General features: G+C 43.4%; 1 protein-coding gene across 2 annotated transcripts in view; it reads left to right on the top strand.

The window, feature by feature from the left end:
• LOC308130916 (protein bicaudal D homolog 2-like) overlaps positions 1–11,779 on the top strand; it is a 41,018-nt gene extending 29,239 nt beyond the window's left edge. The window contains exons 8-11 of one of the 2 annotated variants that reach the window (XM_080497431.1): positions 31–579; positions 1,110–1,261; positions 5,842–6,073; positions 9,438–11,779. In XM_080497431.1, the coding sequence (XP_080353557.1) occupies positions 31–579; positions 1,110–1,261; positions 5,842–6,073; positions 9,438–9,440 (936 nt within the window). In that variant the 3' untranslated portion in view covers positions 9,441–11,779. Of the gene's footprint in view, positions 1–30; positions 580–1,109; positions 1,262–5,841 lie in introns of both variants that reach the window. The other variant, XM_080497430.1, reaches the window with a different exon arrangement.
• Positions 11,780–13,547: the final 1,768 nt, after the last annotated feature.

Raw genomic sequence — 13,547 nt, 5'->3', positions numbered from 1 at the left:
ACTAAATATAGCATGTCTTTGTGTTCATAGCTGAGCGACGTGGCAGGCGAGTCCCAGGGTAGTCTGAGTGTTGCTCAGGACGAGCTGGTCACCTTCAGTGAAGAGCTGGCCACCCTCTACAACCATGTCTGCATGTGCAACAACGAGACCCCCAACCGGGTCATGCTCGACTTCTACAAGGAAGGGAAGGGCGGTCGCAGCAGCCCGGAGGGCCGCGGCCGCCGCTCGCCGATCCTGCTCACCAAGGGCCTCTTCCCTGAGCCCGGCAAGGCCGACCTCTCTGACGGGGTTCCTTCGCCTGTCTCCTCCCTGCCTTCGCCTGTGTCCGACCACCGACGCGAGCCCATGAACATCTACAACCTTGTGGCTATCATCAGAGACCAGATCAAGCACCTTCAGCTGGCCGTGGACCGCACCACGGAGCTGTCGCGCCAGAGAGTCGCCTCCCTTGAGCTTGGCACCGTGGCCGACAAGGACAAGGAAGCCTGCATGGAGGAGATCCTCAAACTGAAATCCCTGCTCAGCACCAAGCGGGAACAGATCGCCACTCTGCGGACCGTCCTCAAGGCCAACAAGCAGGTTTGTTTTAATCTTACGCAGTGACCATGTCTCCCCGCCGAGTTTGATATAACTGTACGCATTTGTGAGGTTTCCTTGATAGAGGTGGGAACAAAGTGCTATTTCAAGTCTTCTCAGCTGTTGCAGCAAATGCTTTGCAGACAAGATCTTTTAACAACACCGGTGGAGACAGCAGCTGTATGGTGTCAGCTGTTCCACATTTTTGTGTGATAAGAAGACGACAGACTTGAAAAAGCACAAACAGACTAATAACCCAGATCAAGAGTGTGTATACAGTTGCTCTGGTCGCCTTCTGAAGTATGTGTTTGGCTACTGTGTGGCCACAACAATACCGGCAGGGGAACACCTCATTAACTACACAGGAATTGTTTTCAAAACAATAGCCAACATTAGCAGCCCACGTATTACCTTAAGGACTGGCATGTGAAACAATTACTTTCGTGGTTTTTATAAACAGAGAAATACAAAATCAAAAATAAACTCCTGACGCCAGCTGCTCCAATCTTTTTGTTCTTCTCGTCCACCCACAGACAGCTGAGGTTGCTCTTGCCAATCTAAAGAGCAAGTATGAGAACGAGAAGGCCATGGTGACCGAGACCATGATGAAACTGAGGAATGAGCTGAAGGCTCTCAAGGAAGACGCTGCCACCTTTTCCTCTCTCCGGGCCATGTTCGCCACACGGTAAGAAAGATGCCGAAAGTTGTGATAGTTACATCCTGCCTTTCAACATTCAAAGAGATGATGCAAGTAACAGTTTGGATTTTTTGTTCCTTCTCAAAAATGTTGAATACATGCAGCATATATAGGTATTAATCTTAAATGGACTGCAGGACACAATACAACCAGGTAAAGACAGGATTACTGTCATCGTGTAATCCATGTTTACCATATGCTGAGCCTGTCAGTGGGGTGGTATCGTATCGTTTCAATGACATATTTAAGGAGACTATTGTTTGTTTCACTCATGGACAGATGAGTGATACTGTTTGCACTGATACCGACCGTGGAGGACAGAAGGTATCTAAGCTGGGGTATCACTTAAATATGTCACTTACGCATTGTTTTTGAGCGGTGACTTAGGCTGTGTGTGTGTGTGTATGTGTTGAAGGGGGGGATCAGATGGGCCGACACACTCGCTAATCTCTTCTGATTCCATCGAGAAGCCGGTCAAAGGTTCTGTGCATAATCCCACCTCATCTTGGTCTGGATTACACATTCAACCCTCAACACAAAGCAGACCAAGTGTACACACATTGCATCTTTGTTTACTGCGGGCAACTTTACACTGTGAGAAAATCGAGATTGTGCATTTGTGTGAGTAGTGAGATGTGACGGTATATCTATAAGTTATTCACACTATTCTTCTTTTTTTCAGTAGTTTCTAAAATGCGTTTTTTTATAAAGATGATAGTTTCTCACTTTTTCTGTAAATATTATGATCCAGATGGCAGAGTTGACATGCCAACACAGTCTTTTCTGTTTAAGACTCCTTTGCAATCCACGGCAAAGCTCAAGCTGTGCAGACGGGGGAGTGGAGGACGAGGCGGGTGTGGAGCGACAGTACCGTACTGTGTAGGACACACATGCTCCAAGGAGTGTGTGGGCAGCTCAGAACCCCTCATCTTAGCCATACAGTAATCCAATACCTATTCCGGCACTGCGCTTGCTGAAGTAACTCCATATACCTGCAACAGCTAATCAATTAGTAAGAGGTGGAAAACTCTTCTGTCTGCAAGTATGAGAGTGTGTGACGTCATGGGACTTTCTTTTGGTCTACTGCAAAGCCAGATTGCTCCCGGAGACTATGAACCACCATCATCAAAGTGTAACAGGGTTCAAAGAATGCATATACAAGTACCACATGAAAAGTCTGCACAGAAGTGCCCCCAAAAGCCCAGAATCAAATGTGGGACATTCTGCCACCTTTATGCAGCGTGATAGAGACACTTCAAAAGTGTTTACCACAACACAGATTGCTGTCTGTCGCCTGCATTTTCCCCCATGATGTTTTTCAGCCTTTAACCTCTGCAGCACACCATGTTTACGGAGCCCATGCATGAGTTACATTCAGCCCGTTTATGGGATTCCTGTATTGGTATGTAAATTTTGTCCTATACGGTGCAGAGTTGGGTCAGGGGACTCTTTGAGAGGCTGGGGGACTTGCCTGAGCAGAGTTTCCCACACTCCCCCACCCCCAGCCCCCCCTTCCATCCTTCCTCATCGCCAAACACCGGGTCCTCTAGTCATCTGGAAAAGAAAAGGAGGAAGGAGCAGGCTTTCAGTTAAAGCCCTCTACAGGAGCCTAATTTGACAGTCTCCTTTTTTTCCGTCATGGTAATCACTGCGGCGACAGAGTCTGCAAGGCTGGATTTTCTGAGCAGTGACAAACTCTCGAATACAAACGACGTGCGGTCTTGAATAAAAGGCTAGAGAGATGGAGTGGCTCTGGAGAAAAAGGGCAGTTGTTGTTTTTTTGGGCTCATCTTTGTCTGATCTTGTGCTCACTTTTTGATTACTCTTTATTTTTTCGATTTTAAGTGTATCTCATTCCATGGGAATTTCATGGAAGAGAGACGTGCTTTAAAGTTTTTAAGTGTGCGCACGTGATTTTTACTTTTTTTTTTTTTTTTTTCTTTTCCCCTGTGTGCCTCTCCAGCTGCAGTCTCCGGTGTCATGTTAACAACAAACTCCTGCCTCTTACATTCCTGAGACATGCCTCAACTTGCCTCAACTTGATTAACAGTCAAACCATTATCCCAAGTCATGTTTTCTTCTCAAATGTTCACCCTCTGTCGTCCTGCTATTCTTTTGTTGGTAGCCTTCTCTTTCTTTCTGCTCACTCTCTGTGCTCTCACTACTTCCTTCACCACGTCTCCTCTCTGTGTGATATCCATCCCACCACAACCAATTAAGTTCCACACGAGAGCACAGCAGAGGAGTTTGAGTATGTGAGTTTTGTAGGGGAATTATTGATCACACGATATGTTAATATGAATGTTTGATACTTGAAGCTTTTAGCTGCACTGAGTGACTGGAAATCGCTTCGCCAATAAATGGATGAAGTGTTTTATTGTCAGAATTTGCAAGTTTGATGACTCGTCAACCTCAAAAGACCAGCCGCCGTCCGCAGCGCCCCCCTTTCACCCTTTGTGCACCAACACCCGATCAGCAGCCCGAAAAGGCGTCTATTGTATTCCCTCAAGTCTCACAATAAACTCCTCCGTTTTTTTTCCCGGGAAAAAAAACGCATGGCCTCTCGCCCCTAATGTAGGAGTGACTAGAGTGTCTGAAGGCGCACCAGCCCCTCCCCAACCCCTCCCGGGCCGCCGCCCCACCTCATACTGGGTTTAATGAAGTAGCACTGATCCCTTTTGTCTGGGTGTGTGTCCCACTGGGAATCAAGCTGCATACACAAGAAGGGTGGGCATGGTTTATGTTTGTATGGTGGTCCGGGAAGGCCAGGGTTCACGTGGCCCGTGACCGAGCGCAGCACCACACACAGCAATAACATCTGCGGTGTCTCGTCGCGGGTGACTTTTGGTTCCAGATTTGGCTCTTCCAAGATTTGATTTTCATTTCCACAGTATTTTTTTTTGGGGGGGGGGGTTTGTTTCCATATTTTGTTTGTGTTTGTAGTTTGCACTTTAAAAATACTCAAAATGTTAAAACACTTTGTGGTGTAAATAACCTCAGGTTGAGGCATGTCTGTATAATGTCGATAAATTGTTCATATAATTGAGTAGGGTTGGGCTCTCTCCCAGGGAGGTTGTATCTGAAGGGTTTGGTTGCATTTCGGTTGAAGGATTAAGTCTCGCCCGTCAACATTACCAACCCTTCCCTTCACAGAGGCAAGTCAGTCATTACTGAAGAATGTCACTCACTGCTTTGCCAGCAATACAGAAATATAGATGCGTGGGCTGAGCAGAGAGAGATGAGTGATACCGAGAGACAGACGATTAATGGAGGAAAAAAAGATTTGCTAGAATGTAACAGGGATGCAACAGCATATGGAATATAGTGATAAGAACAACCTCTACTTAGAGATTCTTTATTGTGACCCAGTTTTTCGACCTGTCCAGTCATCAGCATTCGCACACATGCCAGGGCAGCGAGAGGCCGGTGATAATGCCGCAGTGCAGATCTCGGTGAGGAGGAGCTGTGGGAGGACAGGCTTCATATTTTCACACCTCGATGTGAGATGGGACGCATGAATAGAGGTCATACGGTCTCGCTTCTACTGGAAAAGTGAATATCGAGTGTGAACAGCATTGCCCTTCGGTTATCTCCTCTCTATCGTCCCATGATACTCCTTCCCCCCTCCTCAGTATTCTCAGGTGACGCAGGACGGATCTTGTGACTGACCCTCAGGTTAATGCGTTCAACCTTTGTGTGTGTGATCTATTCTTAACTTCTACCACACCTGCATTCATATCTTTAAACCTCTTTCCACCTGTTCCAAACAAACCTGTTCATATGAATTAAGAGGGAAAAAATATTTAGTCCTTGATTTAGAAAAGAGCAACCTTTGTAGATTCTGTAATTCAAGCTTTTATTATGTCAGCACAACTGCCTGAAAATGCATAAAACATGTTGGTTGGTGGACTGGGCTGACCGGACAGCTTCAGTGGATGCAGTCAGGAGTTAATATTGCAGCAGTGAGCTCTGGCCTGTACTTTGTGGCTCAATGGCGCCACCTGGTGGTGATGGGAGCTGCAGTGTAAATGTAGGAAAAGTGAGTTACAGCTGTGCCAATTCTGCTGCAGTTACTGCAGATATCCGACCGTTTTTCTTCAGTGATACAATTTTGATACCAAATGTGTTCCATTGTGGAGGATTTTAACAGGACAAAAAAAGACTGATTTTGGTAAAGTGTTTCAGTAAAAAAGTCTGATGCACTCTGGGGTACAGTCCTGGGTATTACAGAACGGGTGGGGAAGGGTGACAATTAGCCTGCTGTAATGTTGTGTCATTACATTTGCAATTGGGGAAAAAGCAAACGTTGAAACTGGTTAAAGTTGGTGTGGTCATCAGTGATTGACGTCAATGTATTTTTTTTAGGCTGACCCAAAAAGCGTGGGCAACCTTTCCTCAACGCTATCTCATGGTATCTCTATAGAAGTAATACTGGAACCAGTCCCTTGGCCTAGCACAACCCTTGTGTTTAAACAATATCCCCTTGTGATATAACAGGGACGTGTCTTTCACATGGTTCTCGTCTTTCTCGACCTGACTCTTTCCCCTGGATGTGTGCCTCCTTACAGTTGTGACGAGTACGTGACCCAGCTGGACGAGATGCAGAGGCAGCTGGCCGCAGCAGAGGACGAGAAGAAGACCCTCAACTCTCTCCTGCGCATGGCCATTCAGCAGAAGCTGGCCCTGACGCAGCGTCTGGAAGACCTGGAGTTCGATCACGAGCAGACCCGCCGGGGAGGCAACTCCGGCCGGGTGAAGGCGCGCAAGGCCGCCAGCAGCACCGCCAACAACAACCCCCACGTAAGTCAGAGTCTCACCTGCTCTGGCGCCGGCCTGCCAGAGCTCAACAGTGCTATGCCCAACGGCATCCTGGGAGGCCCCGTGGTTTTCTGCAGCGAGAAGTACAAGATCTACTGCGATTGAGGCGGCTGAGACGTCAGCACGGGACTGCTGTGTACAGAGGGGAGGGGGCTCGTGGGCCGGACCCTCCCTGCCTTAGTGTTAAAGAGCCCCACTCGCTCGCTTAGCTCCCTGGCCGGCCTGCGCTCCTCTAGGGACTGCTGTGTGACTAACCGGCTGCTCGTGTGTGCTAGTGTAAACGCTTAGGGGAATGCAGATGTATGTACAGTGTGCACTAGACGTTTGGACTGTAGTAGACATATACGGCATGTGGGTTATAGGGCCCCCAGATATATTGGGGGGTTTAGTGGGTGTTCTGGAAGTGTCTATTCTATCCGCTGTCATGGTGCTGTACGTCAGATGTAAACGGTGGCAGCTTCTGTGCTTGTTCGTTCTAAACCCCCTGAGTGGCTTGCCTAGTAAGATTAACACACCTTCGGGGGCGGAGACATGTAAAGAGGATGTCATTGTGACGATGAAAGATGACATCTTCTGTCTCGTTGACTTGTCTGTTGGCATCGGTGCTCCTTTTGGAAAAAAAAAAAGAAATAAAGCCCCGTCTCTCCTTTGCCTCTCCGTCCTGGCACCCCCAGGACTGGCCTGTGCTCAGCAGCCCACTTTCCAATCAAGTCGTTCATAAATGTTTACAATAAGAAGAGGAAGAAGAAAAAAAAAAGGATCGATAATATGCAAGCTCCCTCTGCTTTCTTGCTAGGGGAGCGTAAATGTGATTCAACTCAGAAATTCAAAAGTCATCAGTGGGTTATTGGTATTACGATGGCAATGTCTGGGCGGAAAAGGAGCACCTGTGACCACAGGTGTTTATTTCAGGATCGTTTTAAAGCTGTGACGCTAGCACACCAATACAGTAGGGTCGGTAGAATCGCATGGCTTTTGCAGCTGAAAATGCTTATAAGCTTTTTCTAACGTTTTTTTTTTTTTTTTTTTCTGTTGTCGGATGTGTGGTACAAGACAAACTCTTGTAACTACAGGGCTCTACGTTGCAAGATGAAGAGTTAATTGGTGTCTGGTGAAATACCGGAGGGCTGTCCATTCCATGTGACCCATTACGTTACGATGGATTCTCTCAGAGCCATATTGTAAGAGGAGGAAAGGAAGTTTGACAAATCGATCTCCACATCTAAATTAAGTGCACTTCAGCACAGGTGCCTCAGGTTCCTGCTTCTGTTAAAATGGATACAAAGGTTACTGTGAACAGAGATACAATATAGTTTTGAGCAAAGAGGATTTTTTTTTTTTTTTTTAAAGATATGGAGCAAATCTTAGAAGAGCACAAATCAAACGCAAAGAAACTCACATCTGGACAATAAATCTGCAAACAAAAACCTGGCAAAAGTGCCTGTCGACCCAAAACACTTGATATATTTATCTGTTGATGTAAAGCCCTGTCCTCCTGTTTAAGCTTGAGCTAACAACCTTCTTTGGCTTCCTCCCCCCCGTCTGCCCTCTGCTCTATTTTTAAAGTTTGCTGAGAGCTCCCAAATCATTTCTGTGTGGTTATGTGGCTGAAACCCCCCCAAATGTCTCTAATCTGTGTATTTTCACCCGGTCACAATGATGACGTTCTCTCTTGTAGATCGTCAGCAGTTTGCTCCCCCAGCATCACCACTCACCCTTTAACTAGAAATGAGGAGAAATGGGGACATTTGCCCTTTGAATAATTTTGTCAGGTAACGTCCTCGCATACGTTGTGTTTTATGATTTTTTATTTTTTTTTCTCTGCCTGTGTGTTAACCTCAGTGTTGAAATGAAGAAGCCCTCGTGTGCGTGTGTACTATGAGTTTAATCACTGCAAGTGGAGGGCGTCTTTTCTTTTTCTTTGTCGTTCGGTGTGTGTGTGAGGACAAAGCAATGTACTGTTTTAGTATTGACAATAGCTTTAAACCCTTGCAAGCTAGTATTACGCAAAAAGGAAAATATAAGTGGGGCTTGTGTTTGATAAATCCATGTACTGCTTGTGGATCATAGACACATTAGCTTTATGATGCAGAAAGCAGGGTTGATGTGAGGAAAATCCTGCAAGATTTATACGAACTTTGCATTTTCTACTACTAAGCTATATATTAAACTCTATATTCTTAATGTGATCACATTCAGGTTGCAATCTTGCAGGATGCTACAACAGTGTTTCTTCCTCCTAATTACAAATAGAATCAACCCTGCTTGACTGTGCATCCATAAGCCACAGCACACAGCATGGAGACAAGGTTATTGTACACATAAGAGCAAAAAAAAAACAAAAACAACCTCTTGCGAGGTCACTCACTCTTCTGTTTGAGATTCACCTAACAAGTGCGATATATTGTGTTTCTATCGGTTTGCGCTGACAGAGAATAGGTTCGGGGGAGTAGAGGAGGGAGATCTACTCCTGTTGTAAAAAAACAGCTCCTGAAAGAGGAGATAAGAGAGCTGGACATGCTGGTGAAGAAAACCAGATGTCGAGCTGAGAGCTGACTATTTGATACCGGCGAGACATTAGCCCGGGGATTCTCCCGGGGGAGAAACTCCTGCTGATATTTGGAGGGGAAACAAAAAAATGAAATGAAAAACACCGGTTGCTCGGTGGACATTGATTCAAATTAGCTGAGGCTATACTTACCCTTTCCCCCCCCCCCCCCCCCCCATACACGATTTGTGGATTCAGTGAGCGATAGATAGATCCCAGGATGTGATAGTGACTAGAAACACCCCCTCCCCCCCTCCTCCTCCTCCTCCTCCAAGGATACATGAGCTCCCACTTTGCTCCATCTACTTTGAGATCAATGTCCAGATAATCTGGTGTCGTCGCAATATGCCACCTAAAAACTCTCCTCCTACCTCTGCCTGCAGGCTTCTCCCACATCACTCTAAGTTTTACGTCCACATGTTGCATCTCCGAATCCTCATAAGCCTGCATGTCATCGACATAACCCGTTTCCCATGAGCTTGCATGGTGTATGAGAAGAGCCCATGTCTCCTGACCTGGACGTTGCTCCGCTCTGTCTCCTATGTATGAGAGATCCTGGTACTTGTGAGTCACTGGCTTCCTAACTGCACCCGCGCGTTTTGAACTTGTGGTGGTGAATGTGCTTTAACTCTCCTCTCCGACGCATATCGACGGTGTCGATATGAACTTTATTTGGCTCCTAACTTTGCCGTGCGTTGCTTCGACTAACTCCAGCCGCCACCAGCTGCTGCAGCTTCGTTAACAGTGACCCCAAAGTGCTAACGATGCTTATCATTTGTTTGTTTCTCCATTTTGCAGTAATTACAGTAATTCTGCACCGGCGACGACGCACCAACACGAGGTCTGTTCTGGCAGCTGATTGGTTTGTGCGAAAAGCACTGTAGGCTATTTGGACTCCAAGATCTTAAAAAAATAGACGACAAAACTAAGTAGAAAACACTGATCGTTAAGTCCAACAGAATTTAGAAACTTTTGCTTTCAAAACTAAAACATTATGCACATTTTAATGACACTGCCTTGTTTGTTTTTTTTCCGCGTGCAGCTGCTGGAAGCCAATTTCTCATAAGTCCAATGAAACAAAGATAGTGATTGGCTAATAAAATCCTCTGATTAGGAGCCAGGGGACATGTGGTTGTTTCTCAGTATGAATCACAAGCTATTTTATTTGTTTTTCTTTTGGGTTTTTTGTTTATTTTCATAATATGTGCACTTTCATTATATAGGAATTTTAACATTCTATTATTAACCAATAGGAAAGCATGGTAGTACGATGGTTTGTGAGTTATCCAGCATAGATTATAAGACTATAGGATTATATATCCTCCTGAGTTTAAATTAAAAGCTACGATTTACTCAATTAAAGACTCCACAGACCACAAATGTACTATTATGACTCTGTCCACAAGATTTTATCCATCAAATAATCATTCTATTGTTGTTTTGTTACATTATATGTTATTGCTGTTCTTTTTATGTTTGTCTACTGCCATGTTCTACACACACACACAAAAAAAAAAATCCAGGGTGATCAAATTCTGGGGTTTTTTCATGTATTTATTATTCCTAGGAATAGTTCGAAATTACAAGATGAAACTTGACAACGCTCTGGCTAAAATAGGTAAGTTGTATTTTGGGAAAAATTTGAATGGCATGATGTGCTTTTTCCTAGCTTCTTACCGAGGGCGTTCCACTGAAACGGGATCACTGGCTCACAGAATTCTCTGCAAAGGGTGACAATTAAAATTCCAAATTGGAATTGTTTCATTCTCTCTTCATTTTATCGTGCCAAGTCTTGGCACACCGTTTAGGTCGAAAAGAATCAAGACTGGGAAAAGAAGGCAAGCCGTCTCTTGAGGCAAGGTGTTAGTTGGGGCCGTGGCGTCTCCGAGCGAGCGCCAGGGTTTTGCTTTTGGTTCATTTAGTTCTTTGTTTCTGACCAGTAGTGCCTTTCATTGTTTCAAGGGAGAATCTTAGGCTAGTATTTTATATTTCAGTTTTTTTTTTTAACAGGTGAGGACTTTGGGTTCAAAATGACTGTGAGCAGCAATAAGCGCAAAGGGGATTTGCCCCTTTCTGCATGAGTGAGATAATAGTTTTAAAATTAGCTCAATAAAACTGAAATTGCATTGAATTCTGCAGGTCAGTGATCCACTCAATAAATTCAGGGGTATTAAAATAAGGTTGTTTTTTTGTTTTGTTTACGTTTGTTTTTTATCAAACTTTGGGAACCAAAAGAAATCCCTTTGGCCTCCTGTTATTGAACAAATGACTCCAAGCATCAGTAATGTGTTGGGGTAGCTCAGTGTACAATTGGAAACATCTATGTATCTCTAGCTTTGTTTGGTGAAGGTAATGTGATATCAATAGTATTGTTGAAAAAATGTGCGGAGAGCGCATTTTTTCTTTCCTTTTTTTTTCAATTTCAGTTTTGTTTGTTGTTTTTTTTTTATTACTCTTGAATCTTGTTTTTTTTTTTTTACATCATCTTTGAACATTATGTTTTCAGGAAACAGAAAACAAAACCGGCATCAACAAGCTTGAATAGTGCCATGATAGCAATGCTTGTTTGTTGAGGCGTTAAAGTCACCAATATGGATGAGAAGCTAAAAAAACCGAAACAAAAGTGCAATTCAGATGCTGTTTTACATTAAGAAAAGAGACAAAGTTTTCTGTTTGCTGGAAGCGATAGCATTGTGATAATAAAGATTAGCTGTGCAAACTTTATATTGTCATATTGTGTTTCAGTATTGATCCATAATGAGAGTTTGATATCTTTATATGAAAATAACAACTTCACCTGTATGTTGGTATTTATTTGAATTGTCATGCAGTACTGTATTCTTATCAATAATGTGCATTATGATTAGTGGCATATTGGTTACGACTAAATGTCATATGCATGTTCCTCAGTCATGGGACCTTTACACAGAATTGAAAACAAACATGTAAACGTTAGTCAGGGCGGTTAAAAATGAAAAATGGGGCTTAAAAAAATATTAATAAAAGAAAAAGTTGAGTCTGATGTATTACTGCTGAACTAATCCTCTGAAAGTGTTTTGTTTGTTTTCTAGTTGAGAGGTGGTAAGTCTGTGTAAGGGTAGTCATACTGGCTAAAATCAATAAATGTGACTTAAGTTCCAGTTTGTTTGCGTGTTGTTATTTATCACTCATGCACAGCAACAGCAGCACACTAAGGGTTAAACGGTAAACGCCCTCGGAGAGGTCCCAGCTGTAAGCGAGGGGAAGGGGAACTTCCCAGCTGTCTGAGCGGCTCCAGGACATGATCACATTTCACACAATACACAAAACACCTCCACCCCCTCCTCCTAAACCTTCCATATCTCTACCCCCACCCCCCTCGCTCGACCTTCTCTCTGCTGTCTCACTTAAGCTCTGCTCCTCCCCTCCTCCATCCCCTGCCTCTCTGTTTACCCTTTTTATTCCTCTCCTCTCTTCTATGTCTGAAGGTACACCCCCTCAAAGATCAGACCCAGATTCTCCCTGACCTTTGATATAGCCAGCATTTCCTGTCCAGCCTCTGGAGGCCGACGCTCTGCCCAAGTTTTGTTGCAAAGATGTGCTGCCGGGATATTTCAGGAAGCAATCCACAATTGAAAACAGAAGATGTGCATCTTCTCTATTTCTTTATTCTAGACACTCGCACTCACATTTACATGCATGTTTTTAGGCTGTGGAGAAACCTGTGCACAAGGGGAACAATAAACCTATACTCAAAGCATTCTTTTGAGAAAATAAATCCTGTACAATGTACTTTTACATATTTTGAATTGATATTTTATATATTTTTCATATATCTAATATATGTTCATATATATGTTATGGCTTTATTGGCTATTCCCTTCATGGTAAACAAATTAAATAAGTGCATGTAAATACATTTTTAGCATATAAATATCCTGAAGTCAAAATGAGCCAAAAATATATAAAATCTGATCAGTATTAGATCAAAATTCACTCAACTTATTATATAACTTTCTCATTCTTCCATATCTGAGTTGTGTGGAAATATGGGGAAATAATTATAAAACAAACATTGTTCCAATTTTTTTTTACTTCAGTAGAAAGCCATTCGAGTCATAAATCAAGCTGATTAATATGCTCCAACAAATCTTCTGTTTGCCATATCAAAGTTGAAATACATGATATTGTCAAAGTTAATAGACGAGCTGTGATGTATAAGGCGCAAAATTCTAATCTTCCACCTCATATCCAGAAGTTATTCAAACAGAGAGAGATCCAAGCAATTATGGTAAACAAGTCATGTTGGACATAATTTATCAATGAAATAAATGACTACAGCAGCATTTCTGGTAAACAGGATTGTAGTCACTTTCTGTGTGGAAGTGATCTGGAAAAGCATAGAATACCACACTAATCAAATTTTCTATTACTGATCATTAAATTTACAAAAAGCTGCTTGAAGCAACACTTCCAATAAGATTGTTCAGTTGAAATGTTCCCCCAGAGCCACGAGTCTCTCGTAAACTCAATTTTAGGATAAAACAGGCACGGTGGCAACAAACATCGGAGTCCAAGTTATTAAAATTATCGATCAAATGTTATTCTCACAACTTTCATGCAGGTTATCTCAACACAAAGGGCTTCACCAATGATTTTTAAAGTGATGATGCAACAAAACCCATAATCCCACAACAACAGTACAATTTCAATATGCACAGCTGCCATACAAGTTAAACTTTTATTTTTATTCAAATGAAATCCTATCAACTTCTCTACACACACACACACACACACACACACACACACACACACACACACACACACACACACACACACACACACACACACACACACACACACACACACACACACACACACACACACACACATGCACACACACACACACACACACACACACACTGCTGT

The sequence above is a fragment of the Blennius ocellaris genome, assembly GCF_963422515.1.
Source record: "Blennius ocellaris genome assembly, chromosome: 5".
Taxonomy (NCBI): Eukaryota; Metazoa; Chordata; class Actinopteri; order Blenniiformes; family Blenniidae; genus Blennius; species Blennius ocellaris.
This window is presented reverse-complemented; position numbering and strand designations above follow the sequence as displayed.